At 52.8% G+C, this 25,555-nt stretch overlaps 1 protein-coding gene across 2 annotated transcripts; it reads left to right on the top strand.

Moving 5' to 3' along the window:
- SLC37A2 (solute carrier family 37 member 2) lies at positions 1-24,450 on the top strand. 2 transcript variants are annotated; one of them, XM_039250219.1, is made up of 19 exons: positions 1-372; positions 13,082-13,163; positions 13,648-13,741; positions 13,873-13,951; positions 15,558-15,693; positions 16,144-16,220; positions 16,847-17,013; positions 17,619-17,662; positions 17,951-18,103; positions 18,442-18,532; positions 19,874-19,936; positions 20,259-20,344; positions 20,855-20,903; positions 21,101-21,174; positions 21,457-21,535; positions 21,679-21,776; positions 22,061-22,125; positions 22,327-22,383; positions 23,882-24,450. In XM_039250219.1, the coding sequence occupies exons 1-18, from the start codon at positions 314-316 to the stop codon at positions 22,355-22,357; spliced, it is 1,527 nt and encodes a 508-aa protein (XP_039106150.1). In that variant the 5' UTR covers positions 1-313; the 3' UTR covers positions 22,358-22,383; positions 23,882-24,450. The 2 variants fall into 2 exon arrangements, with proteins under 2 accessions (XP_039106150.1, XP_039106151.1); XM_039250220.1 differs by lacking the exon at positions 22,327-22,383 and having other exon boundaries at positions 2-372.
- The last annotated feature ends 1,105 nt before the right edge of the window (positions 24,451-25,555 follow it).

Here is a 25,555-nt window from a genome sequence, read left to right as displayed (position 1 = left end):
CCCAGGCGGGAAGTGCGCAGAAAGTGCAAGGCAGAAGGAGGAGCCCCTAGAAGTTCCGAGGGCGGTCGGACCCCAGCCGAGAGACCGAACGCGAGAAAATGCGGGTGCCGGAGGTCGGTCGGGCCGCGTGCGCGCCGTCCGACCCCGAGGCCCTTCAGGTGCAAAGGGGCGGGGGCTGCAGGCGGCCGGCTGCAAAGCCGGGGCGGGACGGGCCGCGGGGCATTTAAACCCGGCCGACCGCCAGCGACCGACACGCGCCCCGCTCCGTCCCTGCCTTCGGCCACCCTCTCCGCTTTGGACACCGGCCGGCGCGATGCGGTCTTCCTTGGCTCCGGGCGTCTGGTTCCTCCGCGCGTTCTCCAGGGACAGCTGGTGAGCGGGGCCGGGGCTGGGGCCGCGCCGCCCGGAGCAGCTGCGGGCGCCCGGGGCCGGGCGGGCCGGGGCCGGGCCGGCCTCACACCCACCCTGGGCTGGTTTGGTGGGGAACGGGGGAGCCGGGGCGGGCTGGAGTTTTGGGTGTCCCTTTTGTTCTCTCCTACTCCTTGAATAACACAAAAGCCAGAACTCAGTGGTCCTGGGACCTCATCTTTGGGGCGGGGGGGTGGGGGGTGGGAAGACAGTGTCTAGGCCCCGAAGGGACATACCGGGAGAGCGCACACCCCTCTGATCTCAGCGGCCCCTTAGCACCCCAACAGTGAGTGCGGGGCTTCTGCAGTTAGCTTTCCTCCTGACCAAGTGGGGGAAGGCTGTGAAGGCCACAGCACGTTGGGGTGTGTGGTGGGGTGGAGGGCTTTCACCCCTTTCTTCATCAGGGGCCACCCCAGGGGCCGTTTGGGGGAGTCTGCACATTTTTTTTTTTTTTAAACATTGGGTTAGTTGCCATCATTTACAAATAGTAAAATTTGACAGACCCAGATTCCTGGCTCCTCTTGAAAAACAAACATCATGCCTAGTTCTCAGATTATATTACTAGGGGTTGAGGACTACATTTAGAGAGCATGAGAGCTCTTAAGATGACCCACTTACCCCAATTTTAAGACTGAAAACCCTGCATGCCCAACCCCCTCAGTCTGGGGGCAAGTTGGGATGGTTAATCACCCACAGCGCTTTCCAGCCAGTGATGCCTTCACTGGGGACAGTCCTTACCAGTTCCAGCCTTTTTAGTTCATTTACATTATGTATTTGATCGTCCTTGAGTTTAGGACTGTGAAAAGATATTTTTCATAAAAAGATGAAAAAACATGACTCTGCTAGGATATAAAAATGAACATATGTTAAAGATTTTATTTTTCTCATAATGAGGGAGCCAGAAGATGTTATGATCAGTTAAGAAAGAGTTCAGGAAGAGGGAGTAGGGAGTTAGTGTTTAATGGGCATGGGGTTTTGGCTTGGGAAGATGAAAAGTTCTGGGGATTGGTGGGGGGGATGGCTGCACAACAATGTAAATGGACTTAATGCCACTGAACTGTACACTTAAAAATGTGTCATGTTATGTGTATTTTACCACAATTAAAAAAAAAAATCCAGGGGCATCAGGGTGGCTCAGTCGGTTAAGCATCTGACTCTTGAGTTTGGGTCAGGTCATGATCTCATGGTTCAGTTCATGAGTTTGAGCCCCATGTTGGGCTCTGATTTGACAGCCCAGAGCCTGCTTTTGGGATTCTCTCCCCTTCTCTCTCTGCTCCTCCCATGTGAGCTATCTCTCTCTCTCTCTCTCAAAATAAAATAACCTTAAAAAAAATACAAAGAGAATGTCCATTTATAAATCAGGAATTTTGAGAAAAACATTTTTCCACAGGTTGTGAGGGAGGAAAGACTATTAATTTGAGACTGTCACTTCATACATGTAGTTTGTATGACTTATCAGTTCCCTACCACTTCAAAGAATTATAGCCCAAAGTCAATGAAAGGCTAGATAGAATTCAATAACTGGAGGAGTGTCCTGTAGATAGAGTTTTCCAGTAAAACATTTTTTTCTCTATAGTTTCCCCTGCTTTGATCAAAAATAGTCTCAGAAATTATTCTTGATCACAAAATAAGGTTGATCTTGTTACATTCGATCTGATTATGTGTATAGGTGCAGCAATAGTGTTAATCTATAATACAAACCTTGTTAAGTTTGCTTTGCTGGAAATTTTCATAAGGAGTCTTAGATTGGACTTTTAAAAGCCTCTATTGATCAACTGATTGATCGATCTTTTTATTATTTATTGTTTTGAGATTGGTGAGTCACGCCAAGACACTGGTCTTTACCCTAGGTTTTGCCTGCTATACCTATAAATTTGGGCAATCCTCTTTACTCAAAGCCTCCCAAATATCCTAAGCCTCCTGGGCCTGCCAGGAGATAACTTTCCTTATTTGCCTATAAGGGAACACAGTAAGCCAGGTTTCTTGGGAGGGTTTTATTAGTATTGGCTCCACGAGGTCAGCCTTAGTTCCTTAAAAGGGGCTGGTTATATCTGATTAAATGATCATCATTGTCAAATATGTTAGTCCAGGCCAAGCCTTGATTATATAATCAATTTTTCTAATTACATCCTGGTTTAAAAGAAAAAAAAAAAAAAGACTGGGGCACCTGGGTAGCTAAGTAGGTTAAGCATCCAACTCTTGATTTCATCTTAGGTCGTAATCTCACGGTTCATGAGCTCAAGCTCTGCTTTGGGCTCTGCATTGACAGTGTGGAGCCTGTTTGGGATTCTCTCTCTCTCTCTCTCTCTCTCTCTGTCTCCACCCCTGCCCCGTTCATGTCCTCTATCTCAAAATAAATAAAGAAACTTTAAAAATTAAATTAAAATAAACATTTTTAAAAGGATGGATTCTTATTGAACTTTCACTAATAACGATATTGCTACAAAAAGCAGGAAGACTCAACAAAAGTTTCTGAATTTAGGGGGCATGGTGGTCAGGTAGGGAGAATAAGAAAGTCGCAAGTATTTCCTGTCAGTATACAAAAACAGAATGTACTAAAGTCTTATGGGTTATAGACAGCTGCAGAAGAAATAGAAAGGGCTTCCTTACATACCATCAAACACTGTAACATTAAGAATATTCCAGACACAAATGACAGCCTTCCCTCATCAGTTCACTTAGGGCTATGTGATTAATTCTTGTTCCACTGAATCTCAGGGTAGCAATCTCATAAACCTATCTGCTTCTTCACTACAGTTCTGGAAATTCTGACTCCTTGCACTGGTATGTTCTTAAAGATGTGTGGGCAGTGCCATGAGAAAAAGTGCCCTGTGCAGGGTTTTTCTGAGATAGTTCTTCATTGCTAAAGATAAAACCTTTGGCCTATAGCCGACTAAAGAACCTTTAGGAAGCAGCAGAGTGAAACAAAAACTTGTCTGTAGGTGACAGAGACCGAAAAAGGTATGAATTAACTGGTTACGATAATTTTCAAAAGTAAACGACCTGATGAGAAACCATGACAAGAATAATGCAGCTAACCAGGAAATTTGGTTGTTGCTGAGTATGCAAAACAAAATAAAGCCAATTAAACATCTAGACAATGTCTACAAATGTAGTAAGGTAAATTCAAAGAAGATGGTGAACATTGCATCTGGTTTCTAAAAATGAACAAACACAGTTTTTATAGAGGAACAAAATCTCAAGATAGTTAAAAATCTCGAGACATAATTTATAGAATATACCAAGGATATACCGAGAATATCAACTAAAGAGATTCAGTAAAAGTCTGGAGTAGTCCTATACATCCATATTTTGTTTATTTAAGTAATCTCTATGCCCACCATGGGGTTTGAACTCACGGCCCTGATATCAGGAGTTGCACGCTCTCCCAACTGAGCTAGCCAGGTGCCCCTTCACATCTGTATTTTAATAAAGCTCCACAGGAAAGTCTGATGTGCAACGAGTTGAAAACCACTGACCTAGAAGGTGTTAGTTTCAAATTAAAGTAAGATTGCAGCCCAGGTAACATTTTCAATCATAACAGAAATCAAGTACTGTTGTCATTAGGCAAAGCACCACCAGGGTGCTGATACATGGCGGCAGATCATGGGCCCAGAGAGCACTGAGAGATCTGTAGAAGTTTCTCATACAGCATGCAATTTGTGAAATACTTATGTAAATAATAACCTTTTGCGTTGAGAAATTTAACCTAGAGAAGGCTGAGTTTCTTCTGATTTCACAGTTATTTCCACGCAGTTATTCAGTAGCAACATACCAAATAAACCTAATTATTTGTAGCACCTCTCTTTTTAAAAAGTGGAAAAAAACAAATCTTTGTGATTTTCCAGGGACCCTCTGGAACATCTCAGAGATAGTTGTATGGATAAAAGATACCCAGAAAATTTTATTTTATTTCAAGTGTAGGACTTGATTTGGGGAAGACAAAAATCAAAAGTTGTTAGGACATTTGAATGCGTATGATGAGCGCCTAAGAAATGGTCCTTGTCTACCCATTTGAAAGTGACAATAATACATGAAAAACACAGAAGGTAACATTGTAAGGAAACTTAGTTATTTCCCTATTTCCCAAGGAAATCTTTGTTTTAAAAGGTATGGAAAATTGTTCTGTGAAGACACAGAATTTCCGCCAGATATCTAGGCAGATTACACAGGAAGTAAGAGAATAACATTTTACAACCTCTCTTTAAGAGCAGACCAATAACCAATATTCAAGAACATTTTGTCATTTTAACAGAGAGAAAGCCAAGTTCTACTTTTGCATTGACATATTTGATATTAAAGGAACCACAGCCTCTTTTTGAAAATAATATGAATAAAATAAAAACTGTGCCAGGTTTTAACAAAATTTTAACATAATCCCTTATTTTCAGACTCATCATTTGCACATACTATAATCCAAGGCAAGTCAAATTCTCTTTTCACACATTTATCGAGTCAGGTTTTGTCCCTCATTGTCTGGAATGACCAGTTGTTTTACTTCTGGAAAAAAATTTCTCTTTTTTTCTTTTTAATCAACGAAAATACATCTCATCCCTGTATATGCCAAGTTGTACCTATCTGCCACTATTGTTTCTAATAGAGTTTCATTCATGTATATTAATTAATATCCTTTAACCAAATAACTTCTATTTTAGAGAAAATGGGGATTGGGAGGGTAGATAACAGTAAACAGCCTGTCCCACACCAGCATTTAAAACATTTTTTTAACGTTTATTTTTGAGAGATAGAGAGAGAAAGAGAAAATATGAATAGGGGAGGGCAGAGAGAGAGAGAGAGGAAGACACGGAATCTGAAGCAGGCTCCAGGCTCTGAGCTGTCAGCACAGAGCCCCATGCAAGTCTCCACCCCATGAACTGTGAGATCATGAACCTGAGCTGAAGTTGGATGCTTAACTGACTGAGCCACCCAGATGCTCCCTCACCAGCATTTATAAGAGCTCATGAATACAGATAACATAGCTTTCTACAACCGCATGTGTCATTTACACACTTTTGAAAGTGTGACTTGAACTATGTCCCGTGATCTCCAGCATCCCCCAGATTTAAGATGGACCTGCATGGGTGTATGCCTTGTGCAGTTAACTTCTCTAAGCCTTGGTTTCCTCTTCAGTAAAAAACAGTGAGTGGGTATGTTTTTTTAATCTTTTGTTTTATTTTTGAGGGAGAGGGGGAAAGGATGTGCCAGGGGTGGTGGGGGCAGAGAGAGAGATTAGGGGGGAAACAGAGAATCCCAAGCAGGCTCTGTGCTGTCAGTGCAGAGCCCGACATGGGGCTCAAGCTTACAAACTGTGGGATCACAGCCTGAGCTGAAACCAAGAGTCGGACACTTTAACTGACTGAACCACCCAGGCGTCCCCCAACCAGGTGGGTTCCTGAGGATAATCATGATGGGCGAAAATTCTTGACTTCCGGTGGCTGATGAACACTCAGTAAGTGTTCTTTTACTTCTTTTCTGATGACTGTGGGTTTGGACTCCTATCAAACACTAAACATTAATGTACTTCCAACTGGAGGCACATTATTATTTTGAACTCTGAGGCCAGCAGTGATGAAGACATGGTCCTACCTTCCTGGAACTAAGGATCAAACCCAAGAGAGGATGTGTGCTGTTATTAGACTTACTGCTTCCACGGGTCCCGGAGGAGGGTATTTTAATTAAGCAGAAGTGATGAAAGCCAACCTAGACTAGGACAACAGAAGGTGGATTGGCTCTGGGGTTTGGATACCTTTTTGTGAAGTGAGGGTGCTAGTAATGCCTACCTCGCAAGACTGTCGTGAGGAGTAAATGAGGTAGCGTGTGGAAAGTACTCAGACCAGTTCCAGGCTCCTGTTAAACACTGACTCCACATTAATTATTGACTATTACCCTACTCACTTCTTTTACTGCTGTGTGCCAGACATTGTTTATCTGTAGTTCACCGCCAGGCGATGATTCGTTTCACCACCCAACGTGTGGGTATAAGGAGGCACAGAGAAGTTATGTGGTTTGTCCAACATGGCATAGCTAGGATGTGACTGGGCTGGAGTTTGCATCCGGGTCGGTCAGACTCCCAGGCCTGGGGTCTTTCTTCTGTCCTCTGGGTGAAAGCGCCAGAGGGAAAAGATCACAGGGCCCTTTGGCCTCACACAAATCTCTTAATCCCTTTAAAGGCTTCAGGTCCTTGTCCACAAATGGAAATGATAATGTACCTGTGCCGTGGAGCTTTGGTGAGGTCACATGGGAAGGTATTTAAAGCACTTAGCCCGGTGCCAGGTGTACAGTTAGTTAGTCCTGGGTCATTGCTAAGTGCTTGGGCAGGTCTGTGGAGGGAGGGATTGATCCAGCCTCATCGGGAGGGAAAAGTAGCCTTGGACTTGGTGGGTCTGCAGGTATTTAGAGCAGAGACCACAGAGCCAGCAAAGGCACTGAAGCGGAGACAACTTGTCTATTCAGGACTAACATCGTGGACCTGCAGCGGCGAGGGCGTAGGGTGAGGAGGGAGCACTCCCTCGAAACGAGGCTGAGAGAGACAGGCAGCCGGAAGTGTGCAACCAGTCAGAGACTGAGGTTTCTGCCCAGGAAGCCGATACTACTGCCCTTCCCCCTCCGTGTCAGGATGGGGTGGACGGCTTGTTCATGGCTGAGAGAGCCCTCCCAGACCTGGACTGGGCCGGTGCCCTGCCTTCTGTGCTAGCGTCTGCGTGGGCACGTCTGGGGGCAGCTGGCAACGTGGGCACCTTGCCAGAGATGGCTGTGGCTGGTGCTTATGGGCCCATTTCCTGGGGCCCTGTGAGGGGGAGCCGCTTAGGACAAGGAGAAGAGAAGTCTGTGGGAGGAGGACCGGCTGGATGAGCAGGAACAGGGAGAAGGAGTGCTTCGGGCAGGCAGGGAGTCAGGAGCTGTGAACTCCCACGTCGCCATTGTCCCCACACCCTAACCTTCCCGTGTGAGCTGGAGAGACCGAGGCTGCCTAGTGGCTGCAGCTCGACTAAGTGGCTCTTGTGCAGGAGTTTGCGGAGGCCTCACACTGCCAGATCCCAGCGCCCACCCTTACCAGACACATGAGACATTCAAGTGCATCCCAAGAACCCGCTGTATGCCAGATGCTTCCACATCCATTACATCTCACTTAATCCTGTAACAGTCTTGTGTGTAGGAGTTTATTATCTTATTTAAAGAAGATCAAACTGAGGCTTAGAGAGTTAAACTACTTGCCCAAGGCTACAGCGAGCAGCAGGACTGAGCCTCTTTGGGTCTAAGTCTGACGTTCTTTTCCCTATTCCGTCATGCTGCCTAAGTAGCTCTGTCTTGTCTGATTTTCCTGGTAACTGCGAAGATGTGCTTGAGAAGGGCAACAGAAAGATCTCCTTTTTTTTTTTTTTTTTAATTAATGTTTATCTTTGAGAGGGAGACAGAGAACGAGCGGGAGAAGGGCAGAGAAAGAGAGGGAGACACAGAATCTGGAACAGGCTCAAGGCTCTGAGCTGTCAGCACAAAGCCTGACAGCGGGGCTCGAACTCAGGAACAGTGAGATCGAGACCTAGGCTGAAGTCCGATGCTTAACTGACTGAGCCACCCAGGCACCCCCAGAAAGGGCTCCTTAAAATGAGCTGTGGTGGCAACGGGCTGCTCTGGAAAGGAATGGGAGATCCAGGAGGAGAAACTGAAGGGAAAACTACTATTTCTGCGCCCATCCCCTGGGGCCCCTCAGGGTCAGAGCTGGCTGAGAGCATATGACCCTGTGGTGGCTCCCCACCCCTCCCCCCTCATGATTGCTGCCTTCTGCTTCCTCTTCCTCCCTGCTGTTTCCTCTTTCCTTTCTTACTGAGCAGATTGGTACCTCCCTGGCTTTGGGTGGGGCTGTCTGACCTAGAGCCCATGAACTGGTCTGGAATGGTCTGTGAAGGCCTTATTTCTCCCAGTCAAACTGTACCAACCGAGTGCTGAGAGCAGAGTGGAGCTGTCCCCAAAGCAACAACAGAACTGTGGACAGACACCAGGGGTAGAGTCCCCGAAGCCCACCACTCCCCCGTCTGGCTGTCCCTGAGTTGGTGTGTGGGTGGTGGGGTGGGGGCAGGGGTGCAGATGGGCAGTTCTGCTGCGCTCACACCTCCTGCCCTGGATCCTTCATGCTCAGAAGAGGGGTGGGTGAGGGTGAGGCGTGGGGCTGGGTGTACAGAGAATCTTGAGAGGAAGATCTCCGGGCAGGACCACAGCCCCGCCATCATTGGCACGTTTCCATCTGTTCTGTCTGCATAGCATTGACCATCTCTTCCAAACCCTTCCAAATCTCCCAACTCTTCCAGAGTTTTCCACTTGCCCAAACAAAACATTATGCTGTAGCTGTAGCTTCAAGCCTTGTCTTTTCCTTCTGTTTGAGCACTTGGGTTCCCTTACAGATCTTTCTTCTCAAAGCTTTCTTCTTTCCTAAAAGTGATCATTATCTTATCTATTCATTTACCCTATAAAGTCCTGGGCTTCTTGAGACTACCTGCCAATGGCCGCAAAGGACCTTGGGATAAAGCCCTGAGTCGGACTGATCTCTCTGAGCAAGCTGCTGAGACTGAGCTGCAGGAAGAGTAACAAGGAGAGGATCCCTTGAGTTGACTTTCTGCCCCTAAGATGGCTTTGTGCCCTCAGTCCTGACAGGACCATCCTGTTTCTGTCCCGTCCTGGGTGTCGGGAGGCCTCGTTCCAGGCTGGCCTTCCCCTACCGGGGTGTCTCCCAGTGGCCGTGGAAGATATGACAGGAGGCGGGGTGGTGGCGCTCTCGCCATTGGCCTGGCTCTAACTGTTCCCAGCATCTATCCTTTGCAGATCTGCTGAGCCCCAGAACAGGCACGTCTGAGGATGGGCCACAGAGTCCATTTCCTCACCTGCAGCCACAGCCTGCCCAGCCCTGAGCAGCCCTAGACCCCGACTAGCGCCCTGAGCAGCCCTAGACCCCGACTAGCAGCCCCTGGTTGAGGCAGGGGGAGGTAGGGAATGGTTGATGAGGGACTGGCCTTACAAGGGTTGGGAGGGGTGGTAGCAGTGTGGTTACAAAGCAAGGAGGCAGGAGGCAGGTACTGGGGGTTGACTGGGTAGCTACTGGGGAGAGGGGGCTCCTCTCCACCATCTCCCAAGGCCAGCATCCCACTGCTGTGCTGTTTCTTGGGGTTTTGTTGTTGTTGTACTGGTGTGGTACTGTAATGGGTCCTCTGGGGGTTTTGTTTTTAACCCCTTGCTGCTTTGGGACACGTTGTTCCTTATCCTCACCTCAGAAGAAGTCCTAGTGCAAAGTCTTTTTTTCCTTTTATTTATTTTTTTAATGTTTTATTTATTTCTGAGAGAGAGAGAGAGAGAGAGAGAGAGAGAGAGACAGTGTGAGCCTCTCAGGGGAGGGTCAGAGAGAGAGAGGGAGTCACAGAATCCGAAGACAGGCTCCAGGCTCTGAGCTGTCAGCACAGAGCCTGACTCAGGGCTCGAACCCATGAACCGTGAGATCATGACCTGAACTGAAGTTGGACACTTAACTGACTGAGCCACCCAGGCGCGCTAGCAAAATCTTAATAAGGTCGGTAGTTGGACTGTCAGCTAATCGTTAAGAGATAGCTCGTTAGCCTCACCATCTAGCCCGGTCACTGAGTATCCAGTGTTGAGGACGGGGAGGTAGAACTCTGTAAAGGGCCACTTTTTGCTAACAAGGACTTAGGGGGCGGGGCAGCCAGCCTCACCTGGAAAAGTACGGGGGCCTCACCGTGTACGATCCTTCATGCCTGGTCTGTTGGCCCAGCCTGGCCCACCACCTGGGCTGCCATCCGTCCCCTCACAGCCCCCCTGGGCCATCTGTCCCCGCTCCCTTCCTGGGGCCTCTTGATTCTGCAGCTCAAGAGAAGAGAAGTGAAACCTGTGGTTCTTCATGCTTAGAACTCATCAGCTATCTTTCCTGTGAGAGACCATGAGTTCAGTGGCCTTTGCCTCAGCCTAGCTCAGCCCTTCCCCCCACCTCCATCCATGACCCTAGTCCCCTTTGAACTGCTGCGGGACCTTGACCTTTTCCTCAGAATAGCTGCCAAGGTGGAATGGAATGGAAAGAGGCCTGTGGAATGAGAGGTAGATTGGGCTTATAGGTGCCCTGCCCAGGTAGCCATGGGATTCTGAGCTCATCCCACTGCCTCTTTGGGGGCAAGGGAGGAAGTCCCAGGGGGCGCCCATGCCGGGCCTGGCTTCGCAGCACCTTTGAGGGCCTCCTGCCTCCATACCCCCAGACTCATGCCCCTACTGCTCTCTTGGGTCTCACATTTTCCACTGGAGGTTGGGGTCAGAGCTGGGAGAGAGGGCAGGCCAGGACCCTGGAGGAGGGCGGGGCTGGAATCTCTCAGGGGAGGTTACCAGTGTAGGCCCCTGCGGATCCCCCTCATCTACTCCCAAGGGAGCACGTGGGCAGGCCACCACAGGCCAGAGTCTCTGTTCCATCACGTCGCAAGCTTGGAGTTGAAGCAGAGTGATGGTGGGAAGTGCGTGCGGGAGGAGCAGGGTGCCTGGACACCGTGCTAGACCTTTGGGGCCCTCATTGGCTCTGACCAGCTCCTGCGAGGGCTTCCCAGGCAACACCAGGCTCTGTAGCTGGCAAAGGCCTTTCTCACTGCTGGGCCTGTCATGGGACAACAGTCGGGAGCCTCAGTGGGGCTTCAGGGGTCTTTCAGATGCAGAGGAAATCTGATTTGTCTCCATGGGCGGTGGCTGTACCCACATAGCAGCCAAGATAGGCTCCGCTGAGCCCTGGCAGGGGTGGGGGCGGGGGGCAAGGGGTTCTTAAAGATGGTACAACAGGGACCTAGGGACTAGGGTGAGAGTAATGCTCTGTTCACCTGTCTTTGAGATAGATGTGGTCGGTGCTATCATCCATGTGCAACTGATGAGGAAACCAGAGGGAGAAAAGATTGAGGAACTCGCATTTGGTTACACAGTGCATTAGAAGCATCGCTCAAAGATTTTAGCTTTCTTTCTGAACCAAGTAGCTTCCCAGCCAGGACACTGGACGGGTTATCTGTAGGACTGTAGTTTGCTTTCATCCATTACCCTTCGAAGAAGGTCAGCCGAGCACTCCCTCCTCCCCCCACCAAGATTCTACAAGTCTCTGAACTGGGAATTAATTATGAGGCATATGCCGATTGGTGGGATCCGGAAAACATTGCTGCCACTAAGTCTTCCGATGTCAGTCACTGGGACATTCACTTGGAGTAACCTCACATTTCCTGGGCTCACGTCCGTGAAGGACCTCTGTGATCTACCCTCGGGAACTGGTAGCCAGAGGGACCTGTTTGTAGAGGAGCCTAAAATCTAGGCTAAAGAGTTGGACCTTCATTCTTAACAGGATGGAGAGCCACTGAAAACATGATTAGGCAGGTGATGGAGGGGGTACGTGTGTAATCCCATTCTCTTCAGAAGGTGACTATGAGGTAGTGGAGAGAATGGCATCAGAGAACCCAGGTAGGGAGCTCAAGCCCAGGGTAAAGGAAGAAGGTGCTTGGGAGCCCCGCCTAAATTCACCTCTTCTGAAATTCCCTTGTATTTCACAAGCAGTAGCATTCATGACATGTTTGGGGTTTGGAGGCAGATCCCTAAAGATGGAAGAGTAAGTCTTGGGTGTCCTGCCCGTCAGGTTCATGGAGCTGAGGGATGGAAAAGGGCTTTGAGGCCCCTCTGACCCTTCCCCACCCTTCTCCATGAGATCTTGAATAAACCAAGGCTCTGGCTCTTTCCTAATGCCTGACCTTTTCTCCTGGGTTGGGGGTCTGCTTTGAGGTCTATTTTCCACGTACTTCCTGGGCTGAGGCTGACTCAGCTCAGCTGATGCTCTGCTGGGGACGCAGACGCTGACTCAGGAGGACATGGGGGCCCTTTCCCCAGACCCTCAGGAGAAGGGCAGTGGCTGGGCATGTGGTGGAAACTTTAGCGGTGGCTGGCTGAACTGTTTTTTCCATCCCAGACCGGTCCTTGGGATGAGAAGCAGCGGTAGGAGAGGGTACGTGTGATGTGTGAGCCACAGATGGAAAGAATGATCCTTCTGTCCAGTGGGATAGACTAAACCGGGCCCGGGAAGAGGATGTGGGTTCTGTCACCAGATTTCCCGCTGTTGGCTACTGCCCTAACTGGGTTGCTGCAGGTGCCATCTCTGCTACGTTCAAGGCTTGAGAGGAGTACTGAGCTCACTTTAGAGACAGACCCTTCTCCAGTGTCAGCCCCTCATCCACTTTCACCATTTCTGGTATTTTTATTAAAAAAACACTTCTACTTTTGCTGCCACCATGTTTCATACTGGCACACATAGAGGCATCCTGACCTTTGTGAGGTTGAAGGACAATAGAGGTGATGGTAATGACAAGAGTTGGGGTGGGGGAGGGGCAGGCATAATTTGAGTCATCTAGGGTGCTGGCACTGAGCCAGCTCTGCTGAAGGGCCTTGGGACCAGAGAGACGGGGCTCCCTGAGCGCCCTGGACTCTGGGTATCTGTTCCTACCCTCCCCTTGGCTTCTGTCCATGGAACTGCCTGGAGGGGAGCCTGAAGGTAGGGAGTTGGTGGTGCTGAGGCCCTGGGGTTGGCGGAGGAAGCCCCATGGGAGACTGTGTCTGAGCTTCCGGTGGAGGCTGACCTCCTGCTAACCCAGATGTCTGCCTTTTCCTGCAGGTTCCGAGGCTTCATCCTGCTGCTCACCTTCTTCATTTACACCTGTTATCACATGTCCAGGAAGCCCATCAGTGTTGTCAAGGTGAGGCCAGCCTGGTGGTAAGGAAGAATGCAAAAGATGCTGGGCCTCAGCAAAAATAAACTGTAGTAGAATGTTCTGGAACTTGGCCCAATACCATTCTTATTCCCTTAACCATCATCAGGAGACCACCCCTTCACATGGCCAAGCCCCATTCTCAGCAGTTGTTCTTCCCGGGGAACTTTCCCTGCATGTTCCTTTTGACAGCAGTGTTGCTGGCTGTGGGTGGAATGAGAGGCCCAGGATCCTGGGCTGTTTGGGCTCTGCTCATTGACTCCCCTTGCCCTTCACCGAGGGTCTGATGTGGCCACTGGCCCCAATAACCAATTCCTGCAGGAGGTCGTGGCAGAAGAAGGAGCGTGGAGCCCAGTGGGGAGTCAGTGGTGCTGGTGTGGTTGGGGAGGGAGATTGCTTGCTCCTCTCTGGGCTGGGTGGGCTCTGAGCCTGGGAGAGGACCCCTGACCCACTCATCCTACTGCCTCTTCAGAGCCGTCTGCACCAGAACTGCTCAGAGCTGATCAAGCCCATCAACGACAGCCACAGTCTCAATGATACTACGTGGTGCGACTGGGCTCCATTTGGTAGGAACAGCACGACTTGCTCTTCCCTACTCGGCGGCACCCCTCCCCAGGAAGGGTTTGTCCAGGGCCAGTGAGGACTTCTCGCAGGGGCAGCCAAGCACCCGCTTTCTGTCTCTGCCATCTGTTTTCAGACAAGAACAACTACAAGGAGTTACTGGGGGCCGTGGACAATGCCTTCCTTGTGGCCTATGCCATCGGCATGTTTATCAGGTACGAGACTGGCAGAGCCCGTGACCGTCCCAGAGTCAGCGTGGAGCAGAGCTGCTGCCTCCCCTCGACTAACCTGCGGGCCCCAGGGTTGAAGTGAAAAAGCCGATGGCTCCCCCAGGTGGAAATGAGACCCAGACTTGGGCACATACCACCAGCCCCTGGCCACCCTCGTTTCCTCACCGTGGTCACCTGGCCTCCTCCGTCACCTGGCAGACTCCCACTTTTAGTAGCTTCTTTTCCTGGAAAGTCTTTCCTGGATGCTCCTTCTGCGGCCATTCTCTAAGATTATATTGGTGGTGGTGCGGCTGGACAAATGCGGCTTGTCCTGAACTGGGATCCTTCAAGGGTGGCCCTGGACGTAGACACGACTAGGAAAACCGCTGTCCTGTCCTGGGCCTAGATCAGCCCAGCGAGCATGGCTTTTACATAGCAAGCCCGGTGTTTGTTGCCAGGAACCAAAGATCCCCGAATCCTCAGCAGCTGGTTACAAAGCAATGTGGTGGCTGTACGATGGGGGTGGCAGCAGGCCACGCTGGGGCCCAGGGGTAGTCACTTCATGCCAGCTGGGATGAGGGAAGAGGGGTTAGGGAAGGCTTCTTGGAGGAGATGATACTGGAAGTGAGGAAGAGCAGTGGAGAAGTGGCTGGGCAGAAGGAACAGCACAGGCAAAGAAAGGCAGGTGTGAACCAGTGTGATCTGGCTGGGGGTGTGCTTGTAACAGCTTTAATAGCAGAGTGGAAAACTGGAAGTGGTAGTGAGAGGTGGGGCTGAAGAGCCAGACTGCTGCGTGCCAGATGCGGGCACAGGACAGCCACTGCCGGTGGTCCCCAGGGGTGTCGTGTTCAGGTGTAGGCAGACATTTCAGACCTATCATTGTGGGTAGGATGGAAGATAGTATCAAAGGAGGACAAGACCGAAGGCCTCCTCACTCCCGCTAAGGAACAGACTTGACAGTGGCCCTGATGAGCTTTGAGACGTTGAGTTAGAACAGGAATAATAGACATGAAGAGAGCTGATGCTCCGGGGAACTATTTAAGAGGTAGGGTCTGCAGGAAACAGGAAGCTCCATGGTCTCTGGCTGGAGCGGCTAAGCACGGGGGTACCATACTCACTCAGATGGGGCGCAGGCCAAGGGACTGAGTGGGGAAGGAGGAGGGAGCATTCAGTCTTAGTGTTGAGTTGCAGATGTTTTGGGGGCACCCAGTTAAGATGTCCAGAAGGCACTGGGTGTGATCTTGCAGGGGGAGAGATAAGCATGGAAAATAGCAGTTGGAGCTATTTTTTATCTAGGTGGTAGTTAAAACAATAAAACTGGTGCAGGAAACTGCGCCCCAGGGAAAGTAAATGTCCTGTGGTCACCTGAGGGGAGCGAGGGGAGGAGGCCAAGGAGACACTTTAAAGTGTGTGTTCAGCAGTGGCAGCTAAGGCAGGGAGGTCCAGTGAGTGGAGGCCCGAGAGTGTCCCTGGCCTGTGGCAGGCAACACGGAGGTCACTGGTGGCCACCCAGGCCAGTGCCGTGTCTGTGGCATGGCAGGGGAGGAAGTGGGTGGCAGCAATGAGGAGTGCAGATGGTGACGAACCACAAATCCTACTCTCTCTTTTCCAGCGGGATTTTTGGGGAGCGGCTCCCCCTCCGTTATTACCTTTCGGCTGGAATGCTGCTCAGTGGCCTTTTCACCTCGCTCTTTGGCCTGGGATATTTCTGGAACATCCACATGCTCTGGTACTTTGTGCTTATCCAGGTATGCACCTCTGTCTTGCACTCAGACCTCTGCTCCATCAGGGGAAGAATCGCGGAGGCTGCTGGTCCTTCCCAGACACCCCTAGGTCATGGCAGATTTGGGCTGCGAACAATTCCTCCCCAGCCCCGTGCTCCTCCGTTGAGCTTCGGGGTCCTATGATCACACAGACCCCCCAAAAGTCTGCACTGAGCACTACCCTGCAGTCCCTGAGATGCCTGAGGGGCTTGGTCTCTGCAGGGAAGGATCTTGTCCAGATGAGAAACCAACCTGTGGCATTGGTGTGTGTGTGTGTGTGTGTGTGTGTGTGTGTGTGTGTGCAGGTGAGGGAAGGGGGTGCTCGCCGTGTGGGCCACGGAGGTCCCTTGGCCTGGGAGGGGTCAGAGCTGGGAGTTTGACCCCTGGGAGGGGTCAGGCCCAGGCCTGTCCCACTTACTTCTGGTCTCCCTGCAGATCTGTAATGGGCTTGTCCAGACCACAGGCTGGCCCTCGGTGGTGACCTGCGTTGGCAACTGGTTCGGGAAGGGGAAGTGAGTGCGGTGAGGGAGGAGGGGTGGGGGTACCCCGGGAGGGCTGTGGGGAGTGAGGAGGCCACTCACGGCCCCTAGTATAATTTCAGGGTGAAGGGTTAGAAACTCGTGTCTGTCTTGCTGACTTTCACGTTGAGTCACGTTTAGTGACTAAAAAGCAGGACTGATTGGCTCACAGCTAAGGCTTTAATCCATAAAGACAGGCAAGCTTAGTTAGGCTTTTTCCTTATAACAAGTTCTCATCTTGCAGAACGACAAAAATGAAGCCTATTAAAACTTTATTATTATTGTTACTATTCTTTTGTACTTGAACTGGCTTTCGTGCAAAAAAAAAATAAAAAAAATCCAGACTTTGCCAGTGTCCCCTGGAAGCAGAGTGACCCTGGTGGAGGCCCACCAGGCAAAGGATAAGGGGTTGGGGGGGGGTTCATCTGGAAGCCCCCACGTGCACTGCCTCGGGTTGCTAGAAGAAGGGAGCAGGACCCCAGGCCTTGCTGTCACTTGCTTGACACCGGGCCAGCCTTCCCGTCCTCCCTGACTGGTTGTCTTTGGGCCTGGTGGCTGGAGGCAGCCAGCTTTGGACTCTTCTCCCCTTCCCTTCCCTGTCGTCCCTCCTTCCCCTCCAGGCGGGGGCTCATCATGGGCATCTGGAACTCACACACATCTGTGGGCAACATCCTGGGCTCCCTGATCGCTGGCGTCTGGGTGAACGAGCAGTGGGGCCTGTCGTTCGTGGTGCCTGGCATCATCACGGCAGCCATGGGTGTCATCACCTTCCTCTTTCTCATCGAGTGTGAGTGGACTCCTCCGTCCCCACAGGGCTCAGAACTCAGCCTCCCGCTTCTCCTCTCCGGGTCTGAGAGCAGTCAGTGGCTCCAGGGGGAGGGTTACTGGCCATGGAGCCGGAGGACCTGTGCGTAGCCCGGGACAGACAACTGCTCTGGGCCTCCGTTTTCTCCTTTGTGAAATATGAAGAGCATCTACCTCCCAGGGCTGGGGGTCAGTGCGGGTGTCAGTGAGATGTGCAGTTAGGCCGCATGGCCGGTAGCTGTGCTCGGCGGGTGCCAGCTGACTCTGAAGCGTGAGACGGGGAAGGTGGGGCTGACGGGACCCTCTCCATGCGCTGTCCTCTGCCCCATTCCCTGATGGCCTTTGGAGACAGAGCTAGGCCAGGCAACGTGGTCACTTTGTAATAAGAGAATGAAAGTCCACAAGGCAGTAGCCCCCAGTCTGAACCCACCTGTAGCCCAGACACAGGTGGTTGTGAGGGAAGCCAGGCCCAGAAGGCGCCTCCCTAGCCCAGGGTCCAGGCTCTGTCATGCTGGGAAGTAGACTGGCCACGTTAGGGAGTGGGGGCCTGGCCTGCCGGGAAGCTTCTTAGCAGGCTGTTTTTTTCAGACCCTGAAGATGTGGACTGCACGCCTCCTCAGCACCACACCAGTGTGAGCACCCCCAACCCAACCCCCACCCTGCCCGTCCATCCTCAGAGAGGGGACTAGAGAGTTGGAGGAGGGGCCCGTGCACCCACAGGTTACCTCACAGGCTCAATGTCAGGTCCTCGGGTTGGCTCACCGACAGCCTGATTGGGCCTGGCCAGATGGCGGCTCAGTCCGGGGGGGGGGGCGTACCTCTTCCAGCCTGGGAACCCCTACCTCTCACGTGCCTTATACCTCCGGCTGGTGGGGGGTGGAACGTGGGTGTGCCCACAGCAAGGGCTCATCTCTGTTCAGGATGGTCTGGAAGAGAACCAGTACAGCCCTGAGGACCTTGGGAGTAGTCCCTACACTAACAAGGAGAGCAGCCTGGAGACGGCCGCCAGGTGCTCCAAGGAGCCAAGTGCTCAGCCTGCTGCTATCAGCTTCCTTGGGGCACTCCGGATCCCGGTGAGAAGACTTGTGGAATGGAGGGAAGTTGGGGGCTCTCTAGAGTTCTCTGCTGGATGTCAAGAGATGGGGGGATGCTCAGGGTGATCTAGGGCTTCTAGAATTTCTTTACATGAGAGGCTTAGGGTAAGTAGTAGCCAACTTGGAGAGAGTAATATGGGAGGCTTGCCTTGACACGGCACTGGAACACAGGCACATTGCTTTCACTGAGATTGGAGGCGTACTTGAGGTTGCTGCTTGGCTAGGTGGCGGCAGCGCTGGGGGTGCTGAGCCAGCCCCTGTGGCTACCCTGGGCCAGGGAACCTCTCTTCCATCATGGCCTCTGTTATGCTCTCTAGGGTGTGGTCGAATTCTCTTTGTGTCTGCTCTTTGCCAAGCTGGTCAGTTACACCTTCCTCTACTGGCTGCCCCTCTACATCTTCAATGTGGGTAAGTTCAAGGGGAAGAAGAGGTGAGGATGGGGTCTCCGAGAGGCCAAGGCCATCTTTGGTAGGGAGAGGAAACCTGTCACGTGATGTACGTGACTCCAGAGTATGGGCAGGATGTCTGCTGAACCTCTCGTAGGGCAAGAGGAGACTTTTTAAAAAATTTGTTTGAGTAGGAGGTTAGACTTTGTACATGGCCTCAGAGACCCCGATTCTAGCCACCTTTCCTCTCCTGGACCTGAGCCAGAGGTTACGAACTCCAAGTTTTGTTCTGTAACCCTGCCTAACTTCTTCTCCAGCCTTACGTATAGGAGCACGCACCTCAGGCCTGCTTGGCTCCCAGATGAGTGGGATGGATGGTGCTAGGGAAGGTGTGCCTTTGAATGCCTCCTCCAACCCCAGGAAGAGGGCCTAGCGAGCTACCCCACCGCCTGCTCTCCTCTCCCCAGAGGCTGCCGGGAGCCTGCTGGTGTTGATGCCTCATGCCTGGGCCAGCTGCACTGCCCTCCTTCTGGGCCCCCTGTCTCATGCCCCTGACCGCAGAGCTCTGCCAGGGCTGAGCCCCTCTGCCCCGGGGCCGCGCTGCTCCCTCCAAGCCCTATGGGAGGGCCAAGGCTGCTTTACACACACTGATGCCGCAAGGCCAGATTACGCAAGGCCAAATCCCAGCCCATATCTTGCCCAACAGTCCTGCCACAGGGCCCCTCTCAAAGATAGAGGTAGAGCACCAGGGTGGCTCCATGGATACTGTGACTCTTTGTTTTGTGGCCTTGATGCTGACTTCAGAGTATGAGTCAACCTTGAGGGTTAAGCTGCAATTCAAGCTTCTGGACATTCCCTATTCTAATTCTAGGATAAGGGCTGGGACCTGAGGTCTCCATTTGCCTGTGAGTCTCCTTCCTGGCCCTGTTTATTAGCAGAGACCTCAGATGAGTGGGAAGGCTCCTGGCGGAGGCTTGTTGTTCAGGAGCAGACCAGGAATGTGGCTGGTTGAGCTGTGGCTCAGTGAGAGTTGTGTCCCCAGGGTAAAGGTGGCCCAGTGGGACAGGGTTCTTGTGGGCCAGACCCCAGTGCTTTCAGGGGAAGCCTTTTCCGAGGCTTCAAGGCCAACCTGTAGGGGGAGAAGGAACTCCAGGATGGGGTGGAGGGGCAGAAAGGGTGTCCAAAGTACTGCAGATTTACCTGCGACCCTGGCTGATGACTTCCCCAAGGGTCCTCACTCCTTCATCTGAAAAAGGAGGCAGTGGGACCAGATCAGGCGCTCTGTAGGGGTTTTATGGTGTCAGTGCTCTAGGACGTTTGCACCGGGCCCCCAGGTCTGACCACATATTTGTGTTTTGCATAGCTCACTTCAGTGCCAAACAGGCTGGGGACCTGTCTACCCTCTTCGATGTTGGTGGCATCATAGGTGAGACCCTGCCCTGTTCTGTCTCAGGATGCATTCCCCTTTTTTCTTGTGGGGGAGTAGAAGGACGGGACAGGTCCAATGCGATGTGACCAGGGCAGCTCTTGCCCAGCTGGGTGGCCCTAAGAAAGTTGGCTCTTGAGTTTGATCTTCCCATGAGCAATGGGTGCCGGGAGGGCTTCAGAGGGAGAGGCTCTGTTGGTTCTGGATGCCCGTGCCCCGGCTAGCACTGGGTAGAAGATGGGGCCAAGCTTGGTGGTGCCATGTAGTTGGGGAGCCATGGCTATACCTGGGGCAGCAGTGTGTGAGTTGGTTTGTGTTCTAGGCGGCATCATGGCGGGGCTTATCTCTGACTATACCAATGGCAGGGCCACCACCTGCTGCGTCATGCTGATCTTGGCTGCCCCCATGGTGAGTATAACCCCAAGAATGTAGTCCACGTGCTCACATGGATTCATGCGGGCTGTTGAAATGTGCACACCCAGGCATTTATGCACATGCCCATCTCCTTGCGTGTGTGTCCATCCCTGTGCACACACCCTGGGGGAGAAGAAGCCAGGGTGAGCACAGGAAAGAAGATTTGGACTAAGGATTTTGGAAAGGGATTAGCAACGAGTTGGCCTTGGCAGAGAAGGGGGAGGCCAGCTGTTAAAGTTCTTGGCCAAGGAGAGTTTAGGAAATTAAGGTTAGATAAGAGAGAAACCTTTTTGAGAAAAGGGCAACAGTAGATTGCCATGTCTTAGACCTTCCATCCCTGGGACATTTAAAGACCCAGAGGTCTGGGTTTGAGAAGGAAAAGGAGTAAGGTGCCCTCTGAGGTTCCCTGGCAGGAGAGGGTGTGCCAGACTTCTGGGCTCCATCTAACCCTGGCAGCCCACAGGGAAGCCTGGGCATGACTGTCTCTCCCCTCTCCCCTCTCAGATGTTCCTGTATAACTTCATTGGTCAGAATGGGATTATCAACTCCATAGGTGAGGGCGTGGATGCCAGCCCACAGGAGAAGCATTGCCTGGGGGACCCCAGGAAGCCGGCTTGGGGGCATCGGTGGGAGGCACAGGGAAGTGGAGGTTCTCAGCCTGACTTCTAGAGGGGGTGGTCTCACCTGCTTTGGGGCCGGGGCTGGTGGTGGCCTGTCATCCCTAACCAGCAGTCTCTGTTACTGCCTCAGTAATGCTGATCATCTGTGGGGCCCTGGTCAATGGCCCTTATGCGCTCATCACCACTGCAGTCTCTGCTGACCTGGTAAGTGGGCTGCCCCCTGGGGTCGGGTCAGGATTCTGGGGGCCTGGTCAGGGTCTGGGGGCTCCAGGTCTGTTTCCCCACATCCCTGCCCCCTCCCCGGGGCACAGAGATCCTAGCATATGAGATCCTCAAAGTCCTTCAGAATCCACCATTTGCCCCAGCCTTTCCTCTCAACTCCAAGCCCCAATTGCTGCCTTTCTCCAAGTGAGCCCACTCCCAGCCCTGGTCCTGCCTAATGCTGCCCCTCCATTTGAGCCTCCCCACTCCATTCTCTCTCCCCAGGGAACTCACCAGAGCCTGAAAGGCAATGCGAAGGCACTCTCTACTGTCACGGCCATCATCGACGGCACTGGGTCCATAGGTCTGTGACTCTAGCTTTTGGCTCCTGGCAGCCGAGCCCTGAGCCTTGTCGTCAGCACACTTCTTGGAACGCTGCCCTCGGGTGGGCAGGGAGGCTCAGGGCCCCTCGTTGGGTGCCCTTCTCTGACACTGCATTCTGCACAGGTGCAGCTCTGGGGCCCCTCCTGGCTGGCCTTATTTCCCCCACAGGCTGGAACAACGTCTTCTACATGCTCATCTCTGCCGACATCCTGGCCTGCTTGGTATGAGTTCTTGGGGTACACAGATGGGTATGGGGTGAATGTCCTGTCCTGCTAGGCTAGAACCTGGGAGGTCCAAAGCATTGGCCACGAGGGGCTCTGGAACATGAGAACAGCTGCCTTTCACGCAGAGCCACTTGCCTCCCATGGGTGAGCCCCTGCCAGATGAAACTGCGTGCCCATGACCTTCCTTCCTGCCAGCCCCCCATCACCTAGCACTGGGGACTAACCACATGTTCATTGCTAATATTTCCCTCCCTTCCCTGGGGGCCTTGAACTACCCACAGCTCCTCTGCCGGTTGGTGTACAAAGAGGTTCTCGCCTGGAAGTCATCCCTGGGCAGAGACAGAGGGTGAGTCCTCCAGACAGCAACCTCCCCTGCAACCTCACCTCTTCTGGGCATTAAAACCAGTGCTCAGTTGCTCAGCACCCAGCCTGAGCCCACCTGTAGCCCAGAGTGGAGCCAGACCCTCCCTGGATGTGCTCTGTGGTGCCCTCCCCCAACCCCCAACCCCGCTAATGTGTCCTCTGTTGTCCCCATATGTCTCCATAGCTCTAGTCTGGCCCTAACCCACCCGCGATAGTATTTTCCTCAAGTCCCATGACTTTTGTGAGTATTTTCTTCAAGTAGGTGACTAATGTGCCATTAGAGTGGGGCCTGCATGCCAATCCTTTCTCCTCCACTGTGATTTTTCCGACTTTCTCCTTTTTCCATGGGGGCCAGCTCCAAAGACTGTCTGCCCGAGCAGAGCATGATGCTTGGGGCCTGTTTCCTAAGGGGCCTGAGCTGCCACAGAGGTTGGCAGACTCCTCTCCTTAGGGCTTTGAATGTACCCCGAGGACAGAGGCGGGATCCAGGGAAACAGTTTTCCCTCTGAACACGGCCTCTGAGCCATCCGTACCTTCTGAAGTCCAGAAACCGAGAGCATTTGGCCCCTCTGCCTGGGGTGTACAGAAAAAAGCAACTACCAATCAAAGCCTCTGGAAGAAAATTCCAATCAAGCCTCGGTGGCTGGCCTGGGGTGTTCTCTGTGTACTGCCCAGTGGTGGCGGGTGTGGAGGCCGCACAGACAGGCTAGTGGCCAAGGCAGAGCCCACAAGAGGCCGGGCTATGGCTGATGCTGTGGGTAATGCTCTCTCTGGCCTTTCTGGCTCTCCTTCTGGGCAGGAGGCTCTGGCTAGTGAGGCACTGGCCGGAGCCACGGACCTGGTCCTGGATGTTAAATGTGTGGCAGAAGCCCCTGGGGTCATGGCAACCAGCACCGTATCTGGGGAAGCACTTTCCCTTAAGGATGGCGTCTTCCACGTTCAGGGGGAGAGGAGCTGAGAGCAGGAGGCAGGAGCAGAGTACTTGTCTGCCGGCCCTGGAGGGGAGGGGAGGGCAGGGGGACCAGTGCTCCTCCCGTCTGCTTCCTTGGGCCAGGCCTGTGGGGAGGCTCGGAGGGGAAGAAGGAAGCAGGAAAGGGGGCTGAATATTTGCTAAGCATCTGCTCCGTGCCTGGAACTGAGTCTGACTTCAGACAGGCCCGCTTACCTCTCCGCACCCGTGAGAGGTTGGTTCTCTCGGCTCTGGATGAGAGGCTCAGAACTCATGGAATGTGCCTAAGGCCTTCAGCTTGTCCTAGCAGCGTCTGCTTTTCTCTATGCTGCTGCCACCCTAGGCTGGGCCTTCTCTAGAAGGCCATTGTGTGGGGAGCAGAGGGGCTTGTTAGGGTAGAGGGAGCATTGGGCCCAGAACCAGAAATCCCTGGGCAATCCTGACTTCCCTGCTCACTTTTGTTGATAAGACCTTAGGGCTCCACATCCTTCTGTGTATAACATGGAGGCACTTATCCCTAAATACCCAGCAAGATTGATCGGAGGCTGAGATGAGACGGGATATGTGATACTCAGATACATCTGTCAGATGTGGTACAGACGCTGTAAGGTTTTCACTATTATCCTGGCTTGCTAGTTTCAGCTGAGGTGAGAGGGTGCCCTAATGGGAGAGAATAGGGACCAGAGGTAATTATTAAGGGACCCTATTAAACCTGCCTTCCGTGCTCCTACCATTGGCTTATTAATCTGTGCCTCACTTTCTCTTCCATTGCCTCTCTCTCCTCCTGCAGGTATAAAGAAATATGAGGGCCTTGATTGGAAGAGAGGCATGGAGGGCCCCAAATGATTCCCAAAGAGTTCTCCCCCTACCCCCACGGGGGCAAGACTATGGAAACTGCCGCAGATGTGGCTGATGCAAGCCTCCTGACCTAACACTAGCCAGCCCACGGGCTGGCTAAGGGACTAGGAGATTTGCCACGGGAAGGGACTGGAAGGCTCAAGGGCCTGCGCTCTGGAAGCCGCAGGCAGGAGGGCCCGGGGATCAGAGCTGAGTGGTGTCTCCTCTCCAGCTTGGTAAGGGGAGGCTGTACTCAGACTGTAGCTTGTTCAGATTCCAAGAAGGAAGGCAGAGGCCTGACGTGGACCAAGGCCTGGCAAAGGTGTGTCTCTCCTTCCCGTGTTCAGTGTGAACCTCCATGACCAAGCCTGTACCTGCCGGTGGGTTTCTGACACTATTTCAGAGCTGCCCAGCCTCACTTCACTTCTTTGTCCACGAGCTGGTTTTCTCGTGTATTCCCCCACGTGTATTTGATCCTGTCTCTAACTCCTGACCTAAGTCGATTAAAGTGTTACTGCTATATCCTCCAGGGCCAGGACTAGGGAGACGCGAGGGGGTGCTGATGGTGCAAAAGTTAGAGAGGAATCCCCCTTGGGCCTGGGCCTGGGCCTGCGCCGCCCCAGAGAGTGAGGGCCTCCCTTGCCTCAGTCTCCTGCCAGCCCTCTGTGTCCTCAGGGGAAGAGCCAATATCAGTGCAGTGCTGGGGAGGGAGGGAGGAAGGCCTGACTGAAAACACCAGCGTGTGCATAGGGTACCAGGACATCGCAGTCACTGCTTGCTAGCCCTCCTCCCGGAAGGGAGCAGATGGTGGACACAGAGCAAGGACTTTTGCCCTGATACAGGCACCGGCATGACAAGACTAGCAGGAAAGAAGGCTGCCTGGTTCGTTCCAGCATCTGTCACACATGCAGATGCCTGGAGCTCTCTGCCGCCTGCCTCTTCTCCTCCATGTCCCCCTGTACTTATCCCGGCCTCCGCAAATCCTGGAGCGCTGCATGCCAGCCCTGCTCTTGGCATTCTCCCTGATCTCCGGAGCCACCCATCAGCACAGTACGGATTCCTGTTGCGAGCTGTGCTCATACTCACCCTTGTTGGGGCCTGGCCCAGCCGTGTGGGTTGTTGGGGTCCCAGGACCACGGGGTTCGTGTGCTGGGGCTGCTTACAACGGGCAGTCCCTAGGGTGCTCATGACAACGCTGATGACCTGCAGGACAATCCGGGAGCAAGAGCCCATACCGGGCACAGCCGTCCCATTCACTGGGACACCTGGGCCAGTGCAGCACTGACACAGGTTGTACACTCTGCTGCGGTGACACAGTGGTAAGCCTCCGACTGCGGCCGCTCACCCTGACTTGGAAAGCAAGAGCCAGTGAGGCACCTGGAGGTCCCCAAGGCCAGGCCTTACTACTCCCAGCATTCACGGATGCTTCTCTCAGAGCAGACACTAGATGGTGCCACCATCCCCTTGCAGAGCGCCGTGGGCCGCACACCTTTCTGCTTCCCGGTGGGGAGGCAGGAGCAGAGGGCGCTTTATTGACCAACTTTCGGCCTTCTTTCCACTGCATCAGGTGGGGAGGCCGGGGAGACTTCCTCCGGGGGTGGGGGACTTCCGCTTCCCTGGCCCCACC

Source organism: Hyaena hyaena, unplaced genomic scaffold, assembly GCF_003009895.1.
Source record: "Hyaena hyaena isolate Hyena2069 unplaced genomic scaffold, ASM300989v1 scaffold_364, whole genome shotgun sequence".
Lineage (NCBI taxonomy): Eukaryota > Metazoa > Chordata > Mammalia > Carnivora > Hyaenidae > Hyaena > Hyaena hyaena.
Note: the sequence above shows the minus strand (reverse complement) of the source record. Positions and strands in the feature narration are given on the sequence as shown.

Bases quoted from the DNA above. Each gene is read 5' to 3' on its own strand.
- SLC37A2 (XM_039250219.1), top strand. From the start codon at position 314: ATGCGGTCTTCCTTGGCTCCGGGCGTCTGGTTCCTCCGCGCGTTCTCC. The intron at 19,937-20,258 runs GTGAGACCCTGC...TTTGTGTTCTAG, and splicing joins CGATGTTGGTGGCATCATAG to GCGGCATCATGGCGGGGCTT. The intron at 20,904-21,100 runs GTGAGGGCGTGG...TTACTGCCTCAG, and splicing joins TGGGATTATCAACTCCATAG to TAATGCTGATCATCTGTGGG.